General features: G+C 46.1%; 3 protein-coding genes across 3 annotated transcripts; all 3 read right to left on the bottom strand.

The window, feature by feature from the left end:
• Positions 1-2,732: 2,732 nt before the first annotated feature.
• CONPUDRAFT_61735 (uncharacterized protein) lies at positions 2,733-3,065 on the bottom strand (the record flags this gene model as incomplete). The annotated part of the gene is made up of 1 exon (XM_007773589.1): positions 2,733-3,065. A coding segment is annotated over one exon (333 nt), but the record flags the coding sequence as incomplete, so codon positions are not given.
• A 3-nt stretch (positions 3,066-3,068) lies between these two features.
• CONPUDRAFT_30544 (uncharacterized protein) lies at positions 3,069-3,365 on the bottom strand (the record flags this gene model as incomplete). Its single annotated transcript, XM_007773542.2, has 1 exon — positions 3,069-3,365. A coding segment is annotated over one exon (297 nt), but the record flags the coding sequence as incomplete, so codon positions are not given.
• A 416-nt stretch (positions 3,366-3,781) lies between these two features.
• Positions 3,782-6,012, bottom strand: CONPUDRAFT_75601 (uncharacterized protein; the record flags this gene model as incomplete). The annotated part of the gene is made up of 3 exons (XM_007773698.1): positions 3,782-4,189; positions 4,253-4,658; positions 4,874-6,012. 3 exons carry the CDS (start codon positions 6,010-6,012, stop codon positions 3,782-3,784), a joined length of 1,953 nt encoding a protein of 650 aa, XP_007771888.1.
• Positions 6,013-13,197: the final 7,185 nt, after the last annotated feature.

The raw sequence follows: 13,197 nt of genomic DNA, 5'->3' as shown, positions 1-13,197 counted from the left end.
ACATTGTCACGGATCTCAATGCCACTGAAGATTAAAATGCTGTATAGTCGAACCTCCCATAACCCATACCCTGATAACCCATACTCCCCGATAACCCATGCGATGGGGCTACTCCCGTGTTGGTCCTTACCCACATGGATCCGAAAACCCATAACTCTCTGATACCCAATATCCCATACAATTTTGCCAGTAAAACCCATACTTTTCGGTAGCTTTCGGACCCTTTAGAGTACATTTGTAAGCCTTAATTGTACTTTGGGTCGTGTTCGTCCTTTTTCCATCATCCAATTCCATATGTAAATGAGCAACAGCAACATAGAAACACTCAAGAAGGGCATTGACCCCCTTAGAAGTAGCATCAAGCAGTGCAAGACTGAGCTTGATGCTCACATTTCTCGCAGCCAACCAATCTCCAACTTAAGAAGACAACAGCTGGCTTGATGGCCCAGCTAACCTTGTTGACGAGGAGCGGATCATTGAGACCCTTGCAAATGAAGGAGGTCACTGAGGCCACCACTGTAATTGGGCAATGCCTCGACAACATGGACAGCATACTCACTCGAAAACTCAAGGTCATGTTTGCCTCCCTCACGCATCAGATGAGGGTTGAAGCATCACAGCAGCTTAAGACCTCCCAAATCACTGACTTTTTTCGTAGCTCATCAGAACAGCTTAGACAATAGAAGAAAGCTAACAGTATTTTGGTCTCATTTTATCCCCCTATCTTTCGACCTTTTCTTGTAACCCATATTTCCGATAACCCATATCGTTTGGCGTCTCCCGAAGAGTATGGGTTATGGGAGGTTCAACTGTAATGATGTTGCTAGGGCAAGCCAATGACACTAGAAAAACATTTCAATAAGATTTGCCAATTTAGTTAAAACACCTTGGCTGAGTAGTTTAAACAATATTTTTATACCTGTCCGAAAATTATCCAATCCAGGCACCAGGTATTAAAATAAAGTCCGGGAAAGCATCTTTAAATCCAAAAAAAAAACTAGAGACACCAAGTGTAAGGGCCTGTTCGATTGCACAATAAGATATTGAGATATTGGAGTGATACATAAAAAGTCACGTGATATTATTTGGTTAGCCCAAAAAATGACAGTGTGTGTCAAGATTTGGTCAGGATACACCAGATACATGGGTTTTGGCCAATGTAATACTGTACTTTCACAACCACAAGTTCGCATGGTGGCATGGGAAAGTGGTTACGAAATACAGCATGTCCCACTTTTAAGTTTGTGTGGGGCAATGAGTGTGGGACACCAAGTTCACTTGCAGCTACTCACCTCTTGCTTCACCTCCTCCCTCTCTTCCCGTATGCCATCATTCTCCACCCATCAGCTCGGCACATTCAAGGCTAGAAAGCACAACAGTTCAGCATGGTGGGCTTGGGCTGTTTCTGCTGAGTTTCTCCCAAGTTTCTCCCAAGGTGAGTGCTTCTCCTCAGAATTGCAGTTGGGAGAGCTCACATACTTGGTCACCCTTCCACACATGTCATTACTTCTTGTGCAGGCGATCTCCAACAGAAACTGTCAACCTCATGGCTCAAATTCTGGACCCCAACAGCTCAAATCCCGGACCCCAACAGCTCAAACAATGGGCCTTGATTCATCAACAAGCACAAGGTTGACTTAGATCTCATGCACATGCTGGATCCAGAGCATTTTGGGTAAGGGAAGTGTTGTAGGACTTTGAACAAGAAGTACTGTACTTTTACAACCATTTGCTCATCCCATGTTCCACAGACCAAGCGAACGAGCCTATAGGGGTGGGACTGTCCCGCACCTATGGGGACATAGGAGCCAAAAAAACGGGACATGTGGTAAAAATGGTGTAAAAAATCATAGAAATTCAGAAAAAAAAATCCCAGTGCATACAGAAAGTAACTAGTGGCCTAAATGACTATTGTACTTCTTGCTAGATACTTTTTGATGTTTCCATCAATGCCTCTGTGGGATCTCAACAAGGTCTGGATCAATCTCAACATCATCTGCCATTCCCGGACTAACCCCTACTTTGACTGCATGCCCAGGATTCAAGATCCACGCCATGAGATCCCCAGGCTCGAGCCATGTATCGTCATTGAGCTCCTCGTCAGTTGCAAACGGGTTGTCATGCTTGGCGCTTTCTCAATGCAAGCCAAGGTTGTTGTCAGATGCATCATGAATGGGCAATTTGGACACGTGGGCCCATGTCCCAAATCTTGTATATTGGTTGTAGCCCGGTTCTAAGCGCTTGTAAGGCCTTACAACCACTTGTAACCAGAAGGCCCAGAGCGGTGCTCGTAACCTGATCCAAGAGAAGAGTCACAGTTAAAAGTAGGTTGCAAGGGGGTTACAACGTGTTGCAACTCAGTTAGAATGGCCTGCAATTGCGTAAAACCCACTTAATGGTTGCTGGAGGGGTTGCAAGCGGCTAGCAACTTGCTTCAATAGTGTTTAAACCATTTTTGGACTTTACAGTTGCAACCCAAAATCAATTTTTCTGACACAGAGCTCAGGGTCAGTGTTGGGGAGTTTGCAAAGCAGCTTGAGAGCCTCAGGGTTTGTCGATGAGTCGAAGGATAGGTTGAAACCGTCCTTGACTCAACAGTGAGCAAAAGCCTGTAAATATCGCTATAAACACATTAGTGAATACAACTCAAAGTGAATAGCAATGTAATGCACCTTTTTGATGAGCTCTGGATGATTGGTATTGTTCCAGGCTTGCACACCCCATGCAACTGATCAGTCACGAAGCATGGAAATGCGGGTGTCAATCTTGATGCAAGCAGAATCAGCATGGACCTGCAGATGTTCGAGCGCGTCATTCACGGTGTCACAAAGTTGAGATCTCTTGATTGAGTGCTTGTAGGAATATTGCATCACCACATTGCATGGCTGGAAGTTGCCAGTACAGCCTCCGGGAACATAGCAAAGCCGTATCCATGGCCACCTGCAGCAAACGAGGTCCCGAAACTGCTGGCCTTGATGCACGGACCAGCAGTTGAGAACGCAGCACTGCTGATCCTCACGGTAGCCGTAGGCCACCTTGTGACGCATAAAGAAGGGGACAGCAACCTTTTAAAAATACTCCTCCATTGTGTCAAAGTTTGACCAGTAGTTTTCTTTGTTCAAGGAGTAAATGAAGCCAAGGCAAAATGCCTCAGCTTGTCCAGGAGCCATCAGGGAAGAGAGAGCGCGAGCAGTCTGGCCTTTGAAAATGAATTGGGTGGGGAGAAGCTCACCAGATGCAGAAACACCGACAACAGTGGTGAACGCACACTTCTCCTCCTTTCCAACCACTGCCACCTGCTTTGATCCCTTGATCTCAAACATTGTGGTGCTAGTGTTGGCCATCACCACTTGTGTTTGGTCGAAGTTGATGAGGAGTTCCGGGTGTCGAACACCAGTGTTGCGGATCCAGAGTGACAGATGCAGAAACAGCTTGTAAATCTGCTGTTCTGCGTCTACCAACATCTTCTGAGCAGCACACATCAATCATCGAGGTACCCAGCGAAGGTGGAGGTGAATGAACTTCCTGACGAACGCCTGCGAGCACAAGAATGGCTTAGCATCAGATGCAGTAGCCTCGAAAAGATGGGGTGCAAAATGGGTGAACTGGGCAATCATCAGGGCCTGAATGGAGGTTACAGAGAGGGGAATACCAGCTGCATGGAGCATGTGTAGCTGGTCAGCTATGGACTTGACAAGTTTGGGGTATTTTGACTAAAGGTACATGAGCATACACTTCCAAAAACAAGTTGAAGTATGATGTACCAAAATTCCCTGACGTGTCACCTTTCCATCAGCCAGATTGCCCAAGGCCACCTGTGTGAGGACTGGTCTTTCCAACGCAGCCCAGATCCATCCTCAGGGTGCTCTATCCATTTCCCAATGGTCTGTGCCCATAGACGTTTGAACACCTTCCAAAGTGGGCCAGCCATGAGGTGATCGTGAATCTTCTTTGGTTCCCAGTTACCACCAACAGCATGTGCTGCTGCGTTGATGTACGGGAACATGGTGGGGCTGCTCCATTTGTATCGCCAGGCTGGGTTTCTTGTATGTTTGCGCTTGCGACCATGGGGATTACATTTCTTGGCCACTTGCTTGAGCTGTGGAGATGGTCTTGAATCGTCCAGGGTCGGTATCGAGACTGCATGCGGGGCAGTAGGAGGAGGGGATGTGCATTGAACCAACACCTCCTAACTGTGTGGTTCAGTATCTAATACAGGAATGGGAGTAGATTGTGTTAGAGAAGAATGCACCTTCTTAGCCTTGAGACAGGCACGGTAGACCTGTTTTTGCATTGTGTCCTTTGCAGTCCTCTGCTTCTTGCGGATCTTGTCACGGAGATTTGCTTCATGCTCTGCTTTCTGTAGGTGATCCTCTACATCAGCAATGAGTTCTGGCCTGGGCTGATGCAAAGCCTTGACTGCTGCCTCAGAGAGTTTTAGAAAAAAGGTTCTGAGGTTTGTTTTTGTGAGTTTGGTGGGCTGCGATGGGTGCGGGAGTGAAGTGGGTGTGGATGTGCTGCTGTCAAGTTCTTCACCAAGATTGTCATCACTGCTGCTGCTGTGGTCATGGTCAGTGCTGATGTCGCTGTCGTAGCTGCTGAAGTCATCACTATCATGGCCATCACTACTGTAGCCGTCACTAGAGTCACTGTCACAGCTGTAAGGTGGGGGAGGTGAAAGCAACAAAGAGTGAGGCGATACTGGTGAGAATGGCAATGTGCATGGGGATGGGATCAAGATGAGAATGGCGGAGAGCTGGCTGCAAGCTGGCTGCTGTCAAGGCGACAGCTTATTGTGCGCTCACAGAGGGTAAGGTTCTCCTATGATAACGTCAACACAGGCTCAAATGACCAAATAAGCATGACCACGTACCAAGCTATAGCAACTTCTGGGCTGGGAAACAAGCACCAATGCGTACTCAACACGCTCTGCATTCTTGGTGGATGGATCCCAGGGGTGCACACCTGGAAAAAGTGCTCAATAGTGTTCCAAGTCACAACACCACACGAAAAGTTGTTGTCCTGAATAGAACAGTGGAGCTTGCTGGGCATGGATGTGACATCCATGCCAATCTTCGTGCTGAAGTGTTGGAACCCACCAAGATCATGAGGGTCGATGGAGCCAAATGGTTGGCTGCGGATTGAATCACCAGTGTAGACCGTCTCGGTACGCGCATCCAAGATGGCAGCAGTGTAGTGGCTGTGCCAGTAATCAAACAAGGGGCAGATGATGCCCTCATAGCCACCGGACTTGAACTCCTTGGTGACATTGTGGATGTGTGACAGGTGCCTTGCATGGGGAGCATCAAAATTGTTCCATAAAACAAGCTTGGAGATGGGAGGGTGGAAAGGTACCTGAAAGTTGAGGTTGTCAATGAGCAAGCTGCACTGTACTGGATATGTGTGAGTCCAGGACCGGATCATGTTTGTGACATGATCTACAAGTGATCCTGCAAGCCACCAGTCTGAGAAGAGGTCGATGACGTTGAGAGTGCTGAGTTGGCCATCCAGAATGCAAGTGTCCCAACCAACCGTGTGGAAGAAGGCATCAATAGCAGGGGGGATGTGAGCAAATATCGGCAGCATTAATGTGGCAGTGATATTGGTTTGTGCCCACTCGTAGGTGGCCACCCACATGTCCTTGGCTTGTGTTGCCGGTAGAATACATATCCACAGGAGGGGGAGCCAGAAGGGGAGATGGTAGGTCAAGTCACTGATATCAAGGGCAAGACTACGATTGCCCTGTTCCCATTCTACCCATAGAGCTGCACGGTCGAGTGAGGGAGCGAACGATGGGATGGGAATTGAAAGAGGACCAAGGAGATGAGGATCTGGAGGTTGAGGCAAGAAGACAGGAATGTCAGGAAGCAGTGAGGGCTTTTGGTATGGGGGAATGGGCGCGTTGATAAGGTCAAAAGCGGGCACTTCATGGTTAAGCACACCAAGAAGGTGTTGGGAGGGGATCTGAGTGGCATAATCAAATGCAGCACAAACAAGATGAGGTGGAGGCATGTCTGAAGGATAACAACATACCATTTCCCGAGGATTCAGGCCTGTACTTATAGCTACAGAGAGTATATGCCAGGGGCATCCCAAGCAGGAGTATCAACGGTTCACGAGCAAGGGTTCAATGAGGAGCGAGGTTCAGGTGGTGGCATAACGTCAGAACTACAGGGTTGCAACAAAGACTGATCCAAAACTCACCTCCGTTACCCATGGACATGTACATTTCTCCTGCTCAAAAACCTTGTATATAATGCTACAGCATTATTCATGCAGGGATATGCTCATAGTAAAGCCAAAACTTCACCAGCAGCAAAATTTAACTGGACACAAGAGGGTGAATGCCCCGCAGAATGCGGACTGGCCAACCAGCCAACACCAAGTTGAGCCCACTGCACTCCAGTGCAGCATGGCTTGTACGACCTGAGAACAAAGGGAATCATCAGCTACGGTAATGCACGCCATTGGAAATGTTGATGACCAACAATCCACCTAAACACCCTTGATACTGGGAAATGGAGGCTGGTGATGTTTGATGTCCTGCGCTGACGCAACACGTCCCTCAGAAGAATTAGCGCCTTACAAGCCAGTGTCCTGTGTCAGTCCCGAGATGCGAGCCAAAAAGCGGGACACCCCGATTAGGCAGCTATTTTCCCATGAGCAAATGGTTGTAAAAGTACAGTATGCCAGTTACTAGTTGGTTGCTATATGTGTTCCTCAGATGTGTAGCTTCATTTTGACACTTTAAGTGCATGTTTTGGTTGATTCTACACCATGTTCCATTTTTAAGTCCATTCCCAATGTCCAATGGGACATGGGACAAAACTTGTGATCATAAAAGTACAGTATTCTACTCCATATTGTGCATCCAAACACAGGATGTGCTCCAAAGCATTATATTTGAGGTGCCCAGATCATGACTGCCATTACAGGAAGGTGAGCTCTGTGAGCAACTCTTAACTAGGGGAAGTCACTGCACATGCAAACAAGAAGTGATGATGATGAGAAAGACTAACCCTAACCCTGGATGGGGCTTGAGCAGAAGTAGATGTCTCGATAAGAGGGCTTGAGACTTAGGTTTACAAATAGAGCTAAGGGGAAATCCCAAAAAAACTCTCTTGGAGTTCTGGGTCATCAGCTGCAGTCTTATATACTACTATGAATGCCCCCCCTGTGAAACATCGCTGTTATTTGAACATATCTCATCCATCCCCCCATCAATGCTCACGATTATTTTTCTGTACACTGTTCACATGCTAGTCTATAGCATAGTTGAAGCTCAGCAGTAGAAGGTCAGAACTGAGTGTTGTACAGCTCAACAAACCTTTCTAAGTTACATTACTCAAAACTCATTTGCCCCAGGCACCTGGTCAAATATGCCTCGTTTACTTTGGGCTTTTGGTGTCTGTTAAAAACATGTATCTACTAATCAGAGTACAAATTGTGCACATCAATGTTTAATTGATGTTTAATTGCCTGCATTTCAGCAGCATTGAGATTTTGAGTTTGGAAGACAGGGGCTTGGTTGTGACAAAAGTGTGATGGAGTAGCATGGCGGCACACATTGGCATGAAGTCATTCATCTATCAAAACATATCAAAACACTGTGACCAGTATGACATAGCCGTTATGGTCACAGATTTCTACAGTGAGGGTAGAGTCACAGTATTGGCATCCTGCTGGCATTTCTTCCAGGCTTTGAGAAGGTATGCAGAAAATTCTGAAGCTACGGAAGACATTGGATTACATGAATAATAAGTTTTCAGAGGTTATTGGCTATATACAAGGTAAAGGGAAAAAACACAAAACAGAGGTGTTTCACAGGGTGTACATTGTTTCACAGGGGGGGCATCAATAGTACTGGGCAGCTGCGCACAGACCGTGTAACTAAAGGTAGGGCTCCTGCCTAATTAGGAATACAAGCACTTAGTAATACAAGTACACCATATTGCATGATCCTTGCATCATATGATGTCATGGTCCAGACCCATCACATGCTTGATCACATGCCTGCTTATGTAATAGATAAGGCCAAAGCCTGGCCATGTAAAGAATGAATGCAATAAATAATGTGTTGTTTGTCCGAGTTAGGGCTAGCAAGAGGTGTTTCTGACAATGATCCAGGCTCACAGGCAAACAAGGATATGTCCTTTTGCTTGTGGAGACTTTGTGTACATCTCAACAAAGGACTTAACCTTCTCCAAGGGAATGACAATAAAACTTTTGCCTAAGTTTGTGGGTCATATCAGATAATTGAGAACTTTGGAAACAATTTCTTCTGAATTAAATCACCCAACAGAATGAAAAAGCAGGGAATTCACAATGTGTATCACAGTCCTTTGTTTAGGATCCATGTCCCTAACAATGATTGACTTTTCCCTGGGAGGATAAAAAGTTGGGTTGCAGACTTCAGCAAAGGCTCTTCAGAATGGGCAACTGATCTTGCATGCAAGGCAGATTTGAACTGAAACACCCACTAAACATCATTCAAATGCCTGTCATATGCCAGCCTATTTAGCAAATATATAATTTGGTTGGCATTTAACTGGTGTTTGAACGGTGTTTAATTGATGTTTTGCTTGCCAATGAAAATTGTTTGATTTCTTCTTCTTCTCATATTTTATTGGCCATCAGCCCTGCTGGGCTGTTAAAAATCTGAATTTGGCTCAGAATGTGAACCATATTTGACAGTCCAGTCTGGTTCATGACCTGGCTGCTATATACAGATTGTGTCTTAAATATCTATTGTCACCTGTCACAGTCATAAGCAAACTTATGACTAAAAATTACAGCTTGGCTAATAGAAAGGTCATGTGACCACCATGCCAAGGGAATTTGGGAAGGAGAACCCCAGTGGCGTGGAGGGAGGGAGTGGGATGTGATGGTCTGAAGCCTTTTGGGAGAGCAGTGTCATGTACCATGCCTACAACCACTAGATCTGAGCATCTCTGGTTCCTTTGGACATCTACACTCACCTCCGGACACCTCCACTCAGCTTTGTGTCAACTCTGGTGTCTCCAGAACCTCTGGAACCTCCAAAGAATCTACATCATTAACCTTCAACCTCACTATATGTTTCAAGTATGTTCTCCTTAACAATATCCTTACCTATATTTTGTGTATTGTTCCCTTTGACATCCTTACATCATTCCTGCATTGTTTCCTTGTATTTCTGATATTATAGTTAACACCTCCTATGTCATACCCTTTCCTATTTCTATACCTTGTAGCTGAACTACACTCCCCTTTGCCCAACTACTATGACTTCATACTTGGGCTGTAGTATATAAGCCCTTTTGTTTAGGCTAGTTTACTTCAGTCTGAACATCAACTTCAATTTTTGTATACTACAGTCTCCACTCCAAACTCCTCCATATTCTCCTGTAATCCTTTGTACTCCTCTGTGTCAATTCTTTGTCAACTCTGAGCCTATGGCTCATCTTCAAGGCTATTCTAGTATTTCTGTACTTCAGCTCTGTGGCTTCAGAGAACTCTGGTCAAGTTCCTGTACTTTCATTCTGTTATATTGCTTGTTACATTATGTCTACATACATCTCTGTTTCCCTCTGGTCTTGTTCTGTTCCCCTCCATTACCTCCAGTTGCCTACACTCCATTTCCTTCAACTGCCCTTCATTACTATAGTTCTGTATACACTATAGTTCTCAACAACTGTCTCAAGGTCACCAAGCTGGTTGTTGGCAGCAAGCTGACAAGTGTACTCAGCCTGAGAAGTGAAATTGTATCAGTAATGTAAATAAGCTGTAATGTAAAGCATACCAAAGCACATGTGAGTGTCATGGCCCCACGCGGAACATAGAACTCCTCATTGTCATTATAGTGGGGAACTCTGACCCGGCTCCAGATAGCAGCACAGAGCATCACAAGAAAACTGGCATACAGCTGACCCCTGAAATTACTGGTGGGCTTTGAGCCATCTTCAGGGACGTTCTTGTACATGAATGCGTGCCCAACGAGCAGCCTGGCAGCATACTCAATCTGCTCGGACTCAGCATCTTCATGGTCATACATACCTAGGTTGGTGAAAGAAAGTAAAAGAACGGAGGTAGCGGTGGTACCAAAGTTGCTGCACCATTCAGTGGCTCTCTGCTTGTACTATACACAGCAGGCATTATACTGATTGGCCAGTAAATTAATAGACACACTTACCAGAGTGAATACAGCACCCTGAATCAAGTCCTGCTCTTTGGGTAGATCCTCATTGTAAACTGTGAGCCAGATGTTGCGAAGAGCACCAAGGATCTTCTTGTTTGAGGGACCCCACACCTCCTTCTGGCAAGCAAGTCAGGCAAGGAAGGTCAGGACAAAAACACAAGCCCACCTGTAGTTCTTGCGGGCATGCGGTATCATGCACCAATAGTGATTGGCCCGCAATATGGTTCAAGATGAGCACTAATACAGTTTTCCAATGCACCCCAGGGATACACAGGACAAGAATACGCCTCATAACCAAGAGAGCAGAAGGGCATGACTGAGTCTCTTCCCATCACCATGCTTGGCATAGTCATAGACGACCCATTCCTCTTTACTCTGGTGACCATCATCTTCTCAGTCACATTTGTTGTCTTTCTACTGCATCATCCTTGCGTGGCTCATCAGCAACAGTATCTTCCACTCCTTTGACCTTCTTCGCCAATTCCCAGAGTCCCAAATGTATCCCGACACCACCTTCGTTTGCTGCATCGCCAACAGAGACTACTTTGTTGCAGACCCTTGTACAAATTTCAATGACCATCTGAAGGTCAGCATCGGGTCAATTGTGACCATTATTCTTCCTGCTGGTAAAGGACAAGCTAAGGCTGCTAGAGGCCCTGTTCACTCCATTTGCCACTATGAGCAGGAATATGTTGTCTTCAACGTCTACTCCACAAAACATCGCCCTCTCCACTGCATCGCTCGTCTGGCTTTACCTTATCACCTCTGCAACCTTTCTTTTGTGCAGTGTAGCATCTATCATGCCCTCCACCCCATCAGTCCACAGACCAGCAAGGACTTCATAGCAGCATTCCTGGAGGTCACATTGTCTGGGGTGTCTAGGACATCCAGCAACTCATCAGCCATTGACCACGAACACTCCTTTGCCAAGCCACCGGTATTCAAGCATAGGCCACTGCAGTAGTTCTCCTCCACTACCCTACTCAGCGCTTGGTCAGCACCTCAGGGAGAGCGCAGCCTCAAGACCACTGGCTTGGTCATCAATGAGTCACTTGGAGTGGAAGGCAGTGTTGGATTTGTGAGCGTGTTACTATTTCTACTATCCTCTTCTCATGTCTGTCATTCAATTTATCAGCCATTCCCCTTGCTTATTCACTTGCTTTGTTTTGATTGGACTATGGACCACTACTTCCCCTTGCTTACTTGTCCACTTCCCTTTTCTTTGTCTTTTGTTCTCATACTTACTAAGAATGCTGTGTGAGCACAGCCTTGATGTTTCCTTTTCACTGTACTTTGTTCTCGTGGTTCTTACCAAGCGTTCTTGTGGCTCTTATAAATTGTTCTCATATTATTCAGTTCTCTTACTCAGCACCACAGCCCTACTTACAAATACTATATGCATAGCCCTTACTATACACATATGCACAAAGGCTTAGTAGTATATATACCAGTAGTTAGACTGTGCAAAGAGACATTTTCCTCCCTGATTTCCAAGTGTGAAGTCAGTACTCACTAAGCTCATCATCAATCTCTAATCATCATCATAACTATCATCTCTCTATACTCCATCATCATCCTCAACTATTATCCCTCATCATTGCTACTACTCCCCAATCCATCTTTGTATATCAATCCTCCCTATCACTCCCACATTGCTCCTATCTGCATTTGGTTGAACTAGAGACACTTCTCCCTGAACAACCAGACCATTGTACATTTTAGGAGAACCTTCAACATCTGGGACTTGGTATTACACTGGTAGTAACTGTTGTTGCAACTGACAGTGGCAGCAGCGTGTTCTTGTTGTGCTTCTTCTTGTGCTTGCTGGTGTTGTCACTCTTATCAGTGTTCGTGCTTTTGTCCTTGCTGCCCTTTTCAATCTTGATAACAACAGCCTTGCCTGAGGCCTGCTTGAGATGTTTTGCTGGCTGAATATCAATGTTGGCCTGTGCAGCATCAGGAAGGCCTTCAATGCACGGAGGACATCATACTCATTATGTCTGTGGTACAAGACTTGGATTTAGCTGTAGCAGGTTCACTCTCAGGCTCAAAATCCTGTAGGACAAGTCAGTAAATACAAACAGGAGTGAAGGAGAATACATGTGGGCATGACATCCTCATCTATCACATGCACGACCTTGTCTTGATAGTTGTCTTGTTCTTCAGCCTGCCCCATCTCTATCTCCTTGGCTTCTTCCTGGCTATCATTTCTATTTGTACTGTCTGCACGATGGTGCTTGAGAGAGGAGGATTGAAGGCATCCAGGGGGAGAATTGAGGTCCTCAGGGGGAGAGGTGAGGTGCTCGCTGGGAGAGGAGACATCCTTGGGAACAAAGGGGAGGCACTCAGGGGGAACCTGAGTGAAAGGGGGATGTGGCAATGGAGGAAGGCTTGGAGGAAGGCTTGGAGGCAGGCTTGACAACTCCACAACCTAGATACAACAGTCAGTACCAATAGATAAAGAATCAAGGAGTAGGGTTAGCTACCTCTTGTACACTTGCCTGAGCACAGAAGCTTGCTCACTCCCAAGCTAGGTCCTCAGTATTATCATCTGAAAGCCCAAGCACATCATCACCATCATCCAGCAGGATATGCAGGCCAGGCCTCTGAGGATGTCCAGTCAGCGGATGGGTCAAAAACCCGAGGATGTCAGGGCAGCGGTGACCGGCAGTTGACCGACCATGTCCTGGCGGCTGCCTCACTGTAGGGGTTGGGTAACTGGTAGGGGATGCTCTGGCCCATACCCCAGGTGTGTGTCAGGGCGGCCGCCTGCCTTGTGCATTTAGAATGTCAATAATAGTCCAGTATTTTTAGCTATAATGCTCCTGTTATTGCAGCTACAGTGCTCCTGTTATTGGAGGTATAATGGTCCGAGTATTGCAGGTACAAATACAATGCTCCGGCCATTGCAGGCATAATGCTCTGGTTATTTTAGCCACAATGCTCCAGCCATTTCAGGTATAATGCTCTGGCCATTGTGGCTACAACACTCTGGTTATTGAAGTCATCCTGCTCCAGTT

Source organism: Coniophora puteana, assembly GCF_000271625.1.
Source record: "Coniophora puteana RWD-64-598 SS2 unplaced genomic scaffold CONPUscaffold_11, whole genome shotgun sequence".
Classification (NCBI taxonomy): domain Eukaryota; kingdom Fungi; phylum Basidiomycota; class Agaricomycetes; order Boletales; family Coniophoraceae; genus Coniophora; species Coniophora puteana.
This window is presented reverse-complemented; position numbering and strand designations above follow the sequence as displayed.